Source organism: Cydia pomonella, unplaced genomic scaffold (assembly GCF_033807575.1).
Source record: "Cydia pomonella isolate Wapato2018A unplaced genomic scaffold, ilCydPomo1 PGA_scaffold_149, whole genome shotgun sequence".
Taxonomy (NCBI): Eukaryota; Metazoa; Arthropoda; class Insecta; order Lepidoptera; family Tortricidae; genus Cydia; species Cydia pomonella.
In genome coordinates, this window is record NW_026907792.1 from 18,543 (window position 1) to 33,071 (window position 14,529).

The window sequence follows — 14,529 nt, forward strand, 5'->3', positions numbered from 1 at the left end:
TGTTTAACCCCTCGTGCTAATATTGATACCTGAGCAAGCGAAAGATTCCAAAATAAATGCACAAGCATAACGAGTTTGAAAAGAGGAATTTTGAGCGTTGTGAATGTCTACCTAGTCAAACACAGAATATTTCGTCACACCCACGCGAAAACACATGTTAGGCCTTAAGACATTTTCTCCCAAATCACCCAATCAATCAATAAGGCAAAACAGGAAACTTCTAGTGTTCATTTCATTTATTTCCTTGCTTTGTGTGTACAGGCTCGTATTAATAAATCATAAGTAAAATAAATAAATATTATAGGACATTATTACACAAATTCGCTTTGTGTGGTAGGGCACAGCCAGTGGATGTCATTCCAGATCTAGAGCAGAGCCCAACTGGGGAAGTACCTCCACCTTACAGAAAACAGTAGCCAAATAACACTAGACCCTACTCATAGTGTTGTGTTCCTGCCGGTGAGTAAGGTTGCCAGAGCTCAACGAGGGGGGGCGGGTTTAGGGTCGGCAACGCGCATGTAACTCCTCTGGAGTTGCAGGCGTACATAGGCTACGGAGACTGCTTACCATCAGGCGGGCCGTATGCTTGTTTGCCACCGACGTAGTATTATTAAAAAAAATTGACTAAGTCCCACGGTAAGCTGAATAAGGCTTGTGTTGCGGGTACTTAGCCATCGATATATATAATGTATAAATATTTATAAATACATAGAAAACACCCATGACTCAGGAACAAATTTAATATCCATGCTCATCACACGAATAAATGCCCTTACCAGGATTTGAACCCGGGACCATCGGCTTCATAGGCAGGGTCACTACCCACGAGGCCAGACCGGTCGTCAATGTACATTATACACTCACTTTCAGACTTAATCATGCGTAAACTGTGTGAATGCAGTATTGAACATTCATAAAACACTCGTAACTATGCGAAATGATCATTATGCCACGTTCGATTGACTTATGACTTAATAATTTTTGAAATTACTTATTTGAAAACATTCGTGACTAAATGTCTGCGTGATATCTCACACTAATAGGTACATAAATATTATATATATGTATGTTTATTTATATATATTGAATATGTATATATGTAGGTATATTTAAAATATATATGTTAGACGACCGGTCTGGCCTAGTTATAAATATTTATATTATATATATAGTTGTCTAAGTACCCTCAACACAAGCCTTATTGAGCTTACTGTGGGACTTAGTTAATTTGTGTAATAATGTCCTATAATATTTATTTATTTATTTATATTTGTGTAAGTATAGTATCATAGTAGTCTCGACTTGTGTCTATTTCCATATCAACTCTTTACAATCCTGCACCAAACTAACTATTTCTGTTTAGCCCAATGATTGACTGGTAGAGAATGCCTCAAGGCGATAAGTCCGCCATTTGTACTCTGTCTGTAAATTTGTGCAATAAAGTTTAAACAAACTATGGCAATATCTTTAGGTGTAAGCACATAATTACTTTTATTATCTCTTCATTCATCTTTCATCTTAGGTGACGAGGTTTTTACATTATGGATATAAAAGTAAAATATAAATATAAAATTCGCGATTTCGGGGGAGGTCCCATAGTAAAAGTTGCTCAGTGTGACCTATACACCGTGTTTTTTTTTATTTGCGTTAATTTCGAGGGTGCATTCCTGAGCTTAAATTAAGTAACTTTCTCAAAGATACCGATATTCTAACTAACTCCATTTCGGAGATAATCAATCATAAATGTTTATATTATAAGGCCCTTACGAGCGTGTACACTCGCCTTAGGGCCTGTTTACTTATTGATTAGTGTTTAGTGCGAGTTCATACATTTGCTACTAAACGTACGTACTATCTCGGACGATCGATGTTAGAAATGATATTGATATATCACAGTTTTCAATTGTTTGCTTAAATTAAATGTAATGCCCGTGTTACAACAACGCAATATGCAACATTTAGTTACTTTTTATAAAAATAGTAAAAAACAACAAAAAAAATTTTTTTTTTAATTAACTATGCCATTTAGTTTCCTTAAACGTACTTACCGAAACCCCGGAGTTAACGCAATTCATTAAAAACACGGTGTATATTCACCCCGTAAATTATTGCAGGTGACTAAATAAACATTCTATATTTATTTTATTTATTTAGTTTCGTTTAGCATTTTATATTAATTAGTTCTACTTAGCAAGGACTCCAGAGAACTACAAGTAGTAGACGTAATAGTATTTAGTGAAATAAATATTTGTACGATTCCCGCGGCTTGATAAGGACAAATGTTTGTTCTGAGTCTGGGATGTTATCTATATTTACATATAATTTGATTAGGTTATTTTAACGTACGTCTGTATATACAGTGTGTCCCTAACCATTGGACAAAGCCGAAATGTACATATGCATTAGGGTATTTAGAACCAGTGTACAAAGTATCATAACAACCGGTGTAGCGGTTTCGAAGAAATTAACAAATTACCATTTTTTACTTTGCAGCAGCCTGTATGTGTTAGTAGCTCCTAAGGTAATATCCTCAAAGAATAGTATGGAACCTTCTTCGACCTTTTTGATTATCTTTTTATTTATGACACTAATAAGGTTCTGACTTTAGAAAAATGTCATCATTATCAAATATTTCGAGCAAATTGTCAAAAACACTGCCAAAGATTAACACAGTCTGTTTCTTTTTGTTGTCGATTATTGCAAATAACTTTTGTTCGATAAAAATATTTTTTATCTTTTGTTCTAATTAAAAAAAATATTAACGTCAGAGCATTCCTGAGAAGTAACCCTACGTAGGATTTCAGGGCTTGTCCAATGGCTAAGGTTACCCTGTATACTGTGTAGTACAAATTACCGAATCGTAATTTACATAAAACATTAAGGAATAAGTAGAAGTAGACAAGTTAAAAACTAGTTTAAGTGGGGTTGAAATACGGTTATAAATAAAACCGGCCAAGTACGAATCGGACTCGCGCACGAAGGATTCCGTACCATTGTCTATAAAAAACGGCTGAAAAATCACGTTAGTTGTACGGGAGCCGCCTTTAATCTTTATTTTATTCTGTTTTTCAGTATTTGTTGTTATAGCGGCAACAGAAATACAACATCTGTGAAAATTTCAACTGTCTAACTATCACGGTTCATGAGATACAGCCTGGTGATAGACATACAGACAGACGACATATCTGAATAGAATAGAATATAATAATATGTATTTGGGTATTTATTTAAGTAAAACTATAATTACTATACAATCCTCTTTATTGAAATAATAAATATTAAAACTGATTAAACAGTAATTTACCAACTTAAAAACTAAAACCTAAAAATAAATAATACTAAACTTAAAAGGTTTTTTTATTTATTTTTTTATACTACGGCCTGCCTGTTGGTAAGCAGTATCCGTAGCCTATGTACGCCTGCAACTCCAGAGGAGTTACATGCGCGTTGCCGACGCTAACCCCCTCCCACCCTCGTTGAGCTCTGGCAACCTTACTCACCGGCAGGAACACAACAAAAAAATACTTAAAAAACTAATATAGGTACATACTACGGTCGACAGGCACCCGGGTTTCTTCAAACAAAAACGTCACATTTGACAGTGACAAATCTAATCCATATCGTATTTTTAGCAAATCGCTTGACTGTTTTGTTACTAATCGTAATTTGAAGTCGGTTAAAAACTGTCAACATATATTAAAGTAATCCGTTTTTTATATTATATTTTATTGTAACGTGCATATTTAGTCCATCATGTTTCGCTGGCCTTTCAACGAGTCAATAACAGCGTGCTGGTTATGTCAAATTGACGTTTTTGTTTGAATAAACGTCACTTTTGACAATGACAAATCGAATCCATATCGTATCTTTAGCAAATGCTTGACTGTTTTTCTTACCAATTGTAATTTGAAGTCGCTTAAAAACTGTCAACATATATTAAAGTAATCAGTTTTTAGGGTTCCGTAGCCAAATGGCAGAAAACGGAACCCTTATAGTTTCGCCATGTCCGTCTGTCTGTCTGTCTGTCTGTCTGTCTGTCTGTCTGTCTGTCTGTCTGTCTGTCCGAGGCTTTGCTCCGCGGTCGTTAGTGCTAGAAAGCTGAAATTTGGCATGAATATATAAATCAATAAAGCCGACAAAGTCGTACAATAAAATCTAAAAATTTAATTTTTTTTAGGGTACCTCCCCTACACGTAAAGTGGGGGTGAAATTTTTTTTTCGCTTCAACCCTAGAGTGTGGGGTATCGTTGGAAAGGTCTTCCAAAACTAATGGGGGTTTTCAAGAAACATTTTTTGATAAAGTGAATATATTCGGAGATAATCGCTCCGAAAGAAAAAAAAAATGTGTCCCCCCCCCTCTAACTTTTGAACCATAGGTCCAAAAAATATGAAAAAAATCGTGGAAGTAGAGCTTAAGAAAGACATTAAATGAAAACTATAGCGGACATGATCAGTTTAGCTGTTTTTGAGTTATCGCAAAAAGTTTTCCCTTTATAGTAAAAAGACTTACTTTAATTAGGTACTGATTATGCAAATTTGCCTATTTGTTTAACTCCGGTGAAAGGTACCGTTTCATCCCTTGGTTAACAATTTACTATACTTTAAACTCCAGTTTAGCTTATTGTGACGGAAGAGTAACTACGGAACCCTACACTGAGCGTGGCCCGACATGCTCTTGGCCGGTTATTTTTTCTATTATATTTTATAGTAAGTTGCATATTTAGTCCAGACGCTGGTCTTTCAACGAGGCAATGCCAGCAGCGTGCTGGTTATGTCAAAAGTGACGTTTTTGTTTGAATAAACGTCACTTTTGACACTGACATGTAATCCATATCGTATCTTTAGCAAATGCTTGACTGTTTTTCTTACCATTTGTAAATTGAAGTCGCTTTAAACTGTCAATATACTTATATTAAAGTAATTAATTTTTCTATTATATTTTATAGTAACTTGCATATTAAGTCTAGCCGCTGGTCTTTCAACGAGGCAATGCCAGCAGCGTGCTGGTTATGTCAAAAGTGACGTTTTTGTTTTAATAAACGTCACTTTTGACACTGACATATGTAATCCATATCGTATCTTTAGCAAATGTTTGACGTATGGATTCTGCTTCGGGCGTTTGAGTGGTGCACGTGCGCGGAATTGCTTGGGTTGCCTTTTTGAGAAAAAAGTTGTTGTTTCGGAGTGTAATACCTATTTGTGTGTGTTTTTGTCCCTCTGTGTTGTGTACTGTCCGTTTTGTGATTGTATTGTAAGTATTTACATTAAAAGGAGGAGGTGGCAACTACTCGCATGTGAGTCAGGTGCCCCCTTCTCCTAGGCTCTGCAAAATGGAGTCCGACCAATTTGATCCAGGGATCCCTGGATTCATTGAAAACCCACCTTCACCAGCTTACCACATGGAAATTGAGGAAACTCCGTCTGCGGTTTCCCTGGATCAAATTCTCGCTCCAAATGCCCCTACTAATTCAAACTTGTCATTAACTACCCCGAGCAATGCCCTCAAAATTAACAAAATTTCCAAAAAAAGAGAAATTGCTGCAGTTATTTCTGGAGGCTCTAATTTGAACAACCAGGACGATGTTTCTAAAATCCCCCGTACAGAGCATTATTTACTGGCTAATATGACACCTGCTCATGGCACCCCTCATCAGATAAATGCATCCTCCCAGCTGTCTAATCCAGCCCCCCCTGCTAATCAGTCATCAACCCCGACACATGGAGCTCAGAACACAGGTGTGGAGAATAATGAAAGTCCACCCTCTCAACCAAACTCCCAAGACATTGCCCTTACCCCCCCCCTCCCAGTTTCAAACACGAAATGCGTATCTAGACTCTGATAAAGGTCCTTTTATTGTACATGTGGCCCGCGAAGCTACGGAGGCCGACTCCGGAGCTTACTTGCATCCGGTTAAATTTGGCCAGCTGCTTTACACAAATGGCGTGACTAATATGAAGGATGGTGGTATAAAAAAGATAGGTCGAAATAGGCTTAGTATTGAATTCAGGTCTGCTGCTGGTGCTAATCAATTTCTCTCCAGCTCTCTGGCCACCAAAAGCTGTAAAAAGTTTATTCCCTCCTACCACATAACGAAGACTGGTATTGCCAGAAATATCCCAACAGATTTTTCAAATGACGATCTCCCAAATTTGATAAGGACTCCATATGGCTGCGGTAAGGTTGTGAAGGCGAGACGATTAAATTTCAAGAAAAGGAACCAAGCTGACAACACTACCCAATGGGCCCCGTCAGAGACGGTGGTGTTGACGTTTGACGGCCAAATCCTTCCTGACAAGGTATTCCTTTTTAATTGCGCATTAGAGGTGGTCCCATATTATTACCCAACTGTCCAGTGCTACAAATGCTGCCGATTTGGCCACGTACGGGCCCAATGCCGTTCCCGCCCTCGCTGTTTTAAATGCGCTCAACCACACGAAGGTAACGAATGTTCTGCTACTCCTCCTACCTGTCTTAACTGTTCTGGTGAACACAAGGCCACAGACAAAGCCTGCACGGAATACACAAGGCAACAACATATCAAGAGGATTATGGGCGACGAAAGCATTTCATACCAGGAGGCCGAAAAAAAGGTACCTAGGGCCCGCAAGCCTTATAATGAAGCAGCTCAGACAGTCTCTTATAAAAAAACAACGTATACTCAAAGAAAAACCCCTGCCCCTTCTAATCCCCACGGGTATGACCAAAAAGCCCATAAGGCCCTAATCTCAGATTACAACGCCCCCCAACCTGCCAATGGCGTAATGTTTAGGAACACCGCAACCCGTCCCCCTAGTTCTCCCTCAGTCACTCCAGCGCACACTCAGATGATTTCTCTCCTTCATCTTTTGCCCATGATTAATTCGGTTATCTCATCCCTCGTATCAACCCTTCAGCAAAATGCTGTCAATCTACCGCCCAACGTTGCCAACAATCTAATGAATCTATCTCCCTTCCTTTCTGGTGGCCCTCTTCTTGGGCCTTATGAATATGGCTCTCAACTTCATTCAATGGAACATCAGGAGCATCAGTCGCAATAAGGCTGATCTCCTGTATGTCATTCAGAAATACAACCCTATCTGTTTAGCTATTTCTGAAACCTGGCTAAAACCTGATTCTATTTTCAATTGTCCTAACTATATCTGTCTAAGACAAGACAATCCAAAAGGTCACGATGGCTGCGCCCTTTTGATTAGAAAGGATATAGACTATTCTGTAATAAATTCTCCTTCTCACCCTTCGTTTTATATTGTAGCTTGTAAACTTTTAGACTATACAGTAATCTCTGCATATATTCCTCACCCCTCTTCCAGAATTATCAAGGACTTTTGGTCCGTTTTAGAGAATGTCCCCGGCCCTTATCTTATTCTAGGTGATTTCAATTGCCACCATACACTATGGGGTTCTCACCAAAACAATGCTTCAGGTCGTAAAATGCTTGAGATAATGGATTCTCTTAATTTGTGTGTGTTGAACGATGGTCGCCCCACCCGTCGTACTGCTCCATCACAGAATCCCTCAGCAGTTGACATTTCCATTTGCTCTCCTTCTTTGTCTTCTCTTCTTTCTTGGAGCACCCTGCCTTACAGTTTTGGCAGTGACCACTTGCCTATAATTCTTTCTTACTCTTCTGGCTTTAAACCCCGTTCGGCTCCCACTCCTCTCCAAAAGTTTAAGTTAACCAAAGCAGACTGGCCCCTTTTCTCTCTTACCACAGAAGATAAAATTAAATCTCTACCATCTGTCTCGCAGCCCAACTGCCTCCAATGTTACAATATATTTTGCCGGACTCTATTGGAATCAGCAGAACTGGCCATTCCCCTTAAAAACATTTCTGCTAACCGTCGACCTTCTCTACCCTGGTGGGATTCCGACTGTACCTCCCTCGTGAAGGACAGGAAAGCGGCCGAAAGGGCGTTTTCTTCTGTAATGACCATGGAGAACTACTTAAATTTGAAAAAGGTACAGGCTAAAACTAAAAAAACACTACTTTCTAAAAAACGGGATGGATGGACAAAATTCTGTGAGTCAATTTCCCCTTCAACTCATCCTTCTGTTGTATGGCGAAATATTAAAACTTTTCGAAATGCCTGCTCCTCGACGTCTCCGCCCTCATCTTCTTCTAATTCACCTTCTTGGATGGAGGAATTTTCGGACAGATTGGCTCCTCCTTATGTGCCTAATCTGTCCGAACTTCCGTCTTACCTTACTAATCACCCTGAAAATAACGACTTTCTTTCTTCTCCTTTCCTTATTTCCGAATTGCGTCTTGTCATGGACTCTCTTTCAGATTCTTCTCCCGGCCCGGATGGTATTGTTTATTCCTTTTTAACCAGATCCAGTCCGGCGGCTCTCTCCTATTACCTGGATCTTATTAACACTTTCTATAGCTCTGGTCTGGTTCCAGATTCTTGGAAGGAACAATTTGTGATCCCAATTCCAAAACCAGGCAAGGACTCCAACCTTGGAGCATCATACCGACCTATAGCCCTTTCGTCTACTCTCTGTAAAGTTATGGAACACCTGCTAAAAAATCGTTTGGATTGGTTTTTGGAAAGTCGAGGTATCCTTCCGCGTTTCCAATTTGGATTCCGGAAAGGGAAAAGCATTACTGACAGTCATAGCATCCTTTCCACCGACATACGCTTGGCATTCTCTAGGGGAGAGTCAATGGTTGCAGTTTTTCTGGACATTTCGGCCGCATATGATAACGTTCTCCTTTCAGTGCTCAGAGACAAAATGTCACAACTGAGTATCTCTCGTAAGGTAGTTAACTTCATCTCTAATTTGCTGATGTTCAGAACCATTCGCGTGAGATGGCAGGGCGAAGTGCAGGCCATCCGGCACACTTGGAGGGGGCTCCCTCAGGGATCAGTCCTGAGTCCAATACTTTTTAATATTTATTCTTTTGACTTGGATAAGTCTGTAAATTGGGCTTGCAGAACGCTACAATATGCGGACGATGTGGCAATCTACTGCACTGACAAAAGCCCACTCCGGGCTGCGGATATGGTCAACGGAGCCTTAACATCATTAGGGTCGTGGTTAAACGTTCATGGTCTCTCCCTATCTTCTGCTAAAAGCTCGGCCATTGTGTTTTCTAGAAGTCTTACTGCTCCACCATGCCGTATAGTTTTTAACGAGGAACCCATTCCCATTGTAGATTCCGTAAAATTTCTTGGGGTATTCTTTGATCGTCGATTCGTGGGATCCTCTCATCTCTTATACATCGCTAAAAAATGCGAAAGGAATTTAAATATCCTAAAGGCTCTCTCGGGCTCTTGGTGGGGAGCCCATCCATACTCCCAAAAACTCCTATACAACGCTTTTATTCGTAGCCTTTTAGACTTCGGCACTTTTATCTTTGAACCATGTAATAAGGCAGCGCTTACCGTATTAGAACGCATCCAAGTGAGGGCTCTTAGAATAGTCACCGGGGCCATGAGACCGTCCCCAAACAGAGCCGTTCAAGTAGAATGTGTGGACCCGCCACTAGATCTGAGACGGCAACTACTTGCTGATCGCTTTTTATTTGGAATCTCTGCCCTATCGTCCCACCCATTACTTCCAAAAATTCGACTTCTTCAATTATACTCGTCCAGTAAAGCTTACTGGCGCAATAAAGAAAAACCTAGATTAGTCAACAGCCTGGAGAGACTAGCCGCTCTCAGGCCCCCTATTATTAAATCTTCTTCTCTTCCTATTTATTCCGTTCCTTTCGAGGCCCTCACACATTCTTCCAAGGTAATAACTAATATTGGTATCGATAAGGGATCTCCGTTGGCTAACTCAATTTTCTCTAAATTTGTTATCAATCACTTCCCCTCTTACCGGCTCTTTTTTACTGATGCGTCCAAATTAACGGATCAAGGATGTGTGGGAGCGGCCTTTCTCCTTGCTAACTCACATATCATGGCTAAATTCAAACTTCCCCCCGAAGCGTCTGTATTTTCTGGTGAATGCTTGGCCCTCTTAAAAGCTCTAGAATATATTTATACCCATAAACTCTCCAAATCAGTTATTTTCTCAGACTGTCTCAGCGCACTTCAATCCATTTCTTTGCGCCCTTTTAAGAATTTTGCATGCAAATACCTTACCTGCCAACTAAAACACTTGTCGTACAAATGCCATTCGGCGGGGTTGGAGGTTGTTTTTGTTTGGATCCCTAGCCACTCTGGTATAGTAGGTAATGAGAGGGCGGACAAAGCAGCCAAAGAGGCTATTCTTGATGGCGATGACTCTTTTTATAAAATATTCCAACCAGATGCTCTGAGCCTTCCTTTTAATTTCATGAGGAAAAAATGGTCTCTCCGCTGGTCCCGAGCCAAGAAATGTTTCTATTCAGAAATTCAGTCAACCATTCCATCTCGTCCATGGTTTTTCAAAAATAGATCACTCTCTAAAAGGCACACCAGTATCATCATTAGACTGAGATTGGGCCGAGTCTGCTCATCTGAGCAATTATACATTTTTAAAAAGAAAGATTCTCCCATGTGCGATTGTGGAAACGAAGTAGGCAATATCGATCATATTTTCTTTAATTGTCCGATTAATAACAAACCCCCTGACCTATATTCATGTCTGCCAAGACTTAACGTACCGTTACCCGCTAATATGGCCTCACTTTTATATCTAACTGATAGCAAAAAAATTATGTGCGCCGTAAGCAAATTCATGACTAATAACAACATAAAACTATAAATACATACGCACACTTTATGTTTATTATTATTAATGCTCCATGTGCTTTAAATGTCTCATTTTTCGATCAAATGGTTCAAAATTGGTGGTGGTTTATGTTAAATTGTGTTCGTTGTAACTTGTTCCAGGTATTACACAAATTACCGATATCCTTATGTTGGACTTCTTATGATCTTCCCTCATGTCAGCCGTGTGAAGCTCGATACTCGTTTTTGGCAGAATTGTGCTTAACTGCGCGGTAGCCATAGACAAAAGAGTGAAAGTGAAGTGAAGTTTGACGTATCTTAAATTTCGAATCGTGCCGATTTCTATTTTTTGTTAAGCTATTAGAGCCGGTACAGACAGACTGCATCCGACTGCAACTTGTATGGGAACTGTACGCCGACGTTGCAGTGCAGTTGGCGTGCAGTCGGCCGTTACTTTTGCTGCTGACTGTACCTAGATTTGACTCATCATATTCCAATCATGTTTGTCTAAGCCTCATGTCGCAACTGTATCCTAAACCAGAAGGTATCCATCATGATTTTCATTTCACGCACGACCGTCCGATTGCACACATAGATATCGCGGTCACTGACCTACCACAAGGATGCACTTGCATTGTATCACTCACTGCAATTCCTACCTTATTTCTACAACGTTTAAGAATTTTTCAGCTTGTAAGTCTTCAATCAGGTCTAACTAATACAAACTGATTTGGATTTTAATGCGTTGGGTTATGGTAGGTTTTAGATTGATTAGGTAAATGCATGTTTTCGCACGATTAGTATATTTGTTGCAATTATTGTTGTTTTGTATGCAGTTTGTGGAGTAAATGTTTTGCTGAATGTTTATTTAGATTTATCGATATTTTCATACATAATGTAGTTATAGTAAACACACGTAATATAATTATATACCTAACCTTCTCATAAATAGTCGTTGTAGTTTTAAAATAGGTAACAAAGAACACATAATATTGTAAATACATAAAAATACAAACAATTTGTCCAAAAATAAATACATTATTTTTAAAATATATTCACGAAGAGTAGATACTGAGTACTCCGAACAGTAGGTACTTATATTTTAATTTATTATTTCTCAAGAAACAATTTTACATCCCTCAAAATATATCTGCAACCTGTAACCTCCATTTAATTATGTTTACCTTCATGATACATGCGATTTTTTTGAACCAAAAAGTTTATCCATAATCGCTATTTATTTTTAGCATAGCAAGTTTGTTTATTTATATATACGCCATGATTATAGGATCTTTAACAATAAAACCTTTTCAAGTCAGATTATATTTCTTATTTGTCCCATTCATCAGAATAGTATCAAACCAATATCGATTAAAGATTCGATTTTTAAGCTTCTTTACCTCAAAAGGAAACAAATGAACCCTTATAGGTTCACGTTGATGTCCGTCCGTCCCTCCGTCAGTCCGTCAGTCCGTCAGTCCGTCAGTCCGTCAGTCCGTCAATCCGTCAGTCCGTCCGTCTGTCTATCAAATCCCTTTATTTCGGGAACGCGTGGAGGTATCGAGTAGAAATTAAAACCTCAAGTCTACAGTCTCTTGAAGTTGTGAAAAATCAAACTCTTCCGTCTTCTTCTTCTTATTCGTGTAAAGGGATCAATGCTAGCCCTCTGGGTGTAACCCTCAGGAGATCGTCCTCAGTGCACATCGTTGAGCACAAGGAACATTGTCTCATGTGTATTGTTGTTTCGGAATACTCGCAGAAATTATCACTTTGTCGGCCAATTCCCCATCTCAGAAGATTATCTTTTGAACGACCGACTCCCGTCCTAAGTCTGTCAAGGGCTTTCCATACCCATACTGTCCACTTTTCCTTTCCCCTGGAGGCAGGAGTTCCGCACCTGGTATTCGTAACGATGTATCGTTGAGTTGTGAGTTTCGTGGAGAAAGGTGATCAAATAATCAGAATCGAACTTCTATGTTAACGTAAATAAAAATACGGCCGTTTTTGCCGCAAAAATCTTAAATTTCCACACTCTCAAAGGGTTCAAAACTTATAGCGTACTTTCCGTTGACCTAGAACTATCGAGAATAGAAATATGGTCTTTCACTACAAATACAGGGAAAAATCTGACAACTAATAAATTTGTAAAAAGTAAAAAAATAGTTTTTGTACGGGGCCTTCGGTACACTGTACACAAATTTTTTGAAGAACCCCATACTGTACATGTCAGATTTTTATTTATTTCGAATCACGCCCGTCTAATAATAGGTGACAGGCCGTGCACCTCTTTATCATAACACACACACACACAAACAACTGATTGGTAAATAAGTTATACATACTAATAATGATAACGTTGAGTAAATACGTTTACATATAGACATCAACTATTCAGTATTTGGCCGAATAGTACGCAATGTTCGGGCGACTACCGAATTTTCGGCAATGTGGCCGAATAGGCCGAATACCGAATAGTCGCCGAATATTCGTGGCATCTCGATTAAATTTTATATTGCAAGGTCAACGTACTTCTACAATACAATGTAAATTTCATTTTAATTGTACACCTCAAAAATAAGGTTAGGTATCAAGGTAAAATGCAAAGCGCTTGAAAACAGAATGTATTCATACACATCAAAACAATGAAATTGATTTAGGCAGTTGTTACAAGTTGATGACCAAAAGGACGCTTGAAAAACATTTGTTTACTTATACATTCAGTGTCAAAAGTAGGGGATCTGACTACGCGTCAAAAGTATATATCTGTGGCCCTAGTGAAAAAGGGTACAAGTCTCTGGCAGCGCAGGTGTAAAGGGGTGTAAGTTCCACGTAACACTTATGCCCTTATATACCTAAACTGCCAGAGACTTGTGCCCTTTTTCACTAGGGCCACAGATATGTACCATTCTTTATCAGCGTAAGAGGGAAGTCAAATATCAAATATCAAACATTTATTCAGCAAATAGGCCATAGGGGCACTTTTACATGTCCATTTTTACAAACAATAAAAATTACAAAAAAACAATTACAAATATGGAATCGATGAAATAATAAATACTTTATTAGAGATGTATACTGTCTCTAAATGTCAAAATATACAAAAAACTATGATAAACAAAAAAACTAACAAATACTAAAATTCTTTAGAGATGTATAAGTATCTAAGTATATCCAATATAATAACATTTTCAGAATGCTGTTTGGGCTTCCTCGATTCTGTAGCGCCTCTGGAATGTTTGCCGATGCCGCTGTAGAGGACTTTTATGCTATAGTGAGGAAGAAGACGGCATCTGTGGTGAGGCGGATGAGGGGGAGCGCAAACAGCATCCTGAGAATGATAGCAGAGAGGTGGGATTCGAATATTCTCCGCCGTTATACCGAACTCCATATCATACGACCTAAGAAATAGATATTTGTATGAAACCTGTAATATAAGATAGTTTACTAATGTAGTTTTATATGTGTCTTGTAACTAACAATCTATGGATCGGAGGAATCTGAAAATAAATAATTTTTATTTTTATTTTTATTTTATTATTTTATTTTATAAGTGTCAGAGATAAAATATAAAAAAAATATTAAATTATCCTTAGAGATGTAGAGGGTCTCCAAGGCTTGAATTCTTATATAAATAATTAAAAGACAAAAAATTAAAACAGACAAGAACCGAATGAAGTGTCTCACGTTAATGCCGCTCAAAAGTAAAGTTACATACTTTAACATAACCTGTACCCCGTGTAAGCTTAAACAGACCGGTCTCCACAAACAGCACCCGTTCACGAGTATGACGCGTATCTCAGCCATCGCCTCCCTCAACCTTCATTCGGGAAAGTGGCGACCCGATCAACGACGCCACCGTAAGTA

The 14,529-nt window shown here is 38.8% G+C and overlaps 1 protein-coding gene and 1 long non-coding RNA gene across 3 annotated transcripts; one reads left to right on the forward strand and one right to left on the reverse strand.

Moving 5' to 3' along the window:
• Nucleotides 1–5,097: 5,097 nt before the first annotated feature.
• Nucleotides 5,098–10,850, reverse strand: LOC133533301 (uncharacterized). Of its 2 annotated transcripts, none has more exons than XR_009801844.1 (2): nucleotides 10,712–10,850; nucleotides 5,098–5,155 (listed from the first exon to the last, which is right to left on the reverse strand). It is a non-coding gene; the product is annotated as an uncharacterized LOC133533301 (long non-coding RNA). The 2 variants fall into 2 exon arrangements; XR_009801845.1 differs by having other exon boundaries at nucleotides 5,098–5,229; nucleotides 10,712–10,830.
• Nucleotides 5,115–10,955, forward strand: LOC133533300 (uncharacterized). The gene is made up of 2 exons (XM_061872266.1): nucleotides 5,115–6,439; nucleotides 10,828–10,955. Exons 1-2 carry the CDS (start codon nucleotides 5,659–5,661, stop codon nucleotides 10,869–10,871), a joined length of 825 nt encoding a protein of 274 aa, XP_061728250.1. The 5' UTR covers nucleotides 5,115–5,658; the 3' UTR covers nucleotides 10,872–10,955.
• Nucleotides 10,956–14,529: the final 3,574 nt, after the last annotated feature.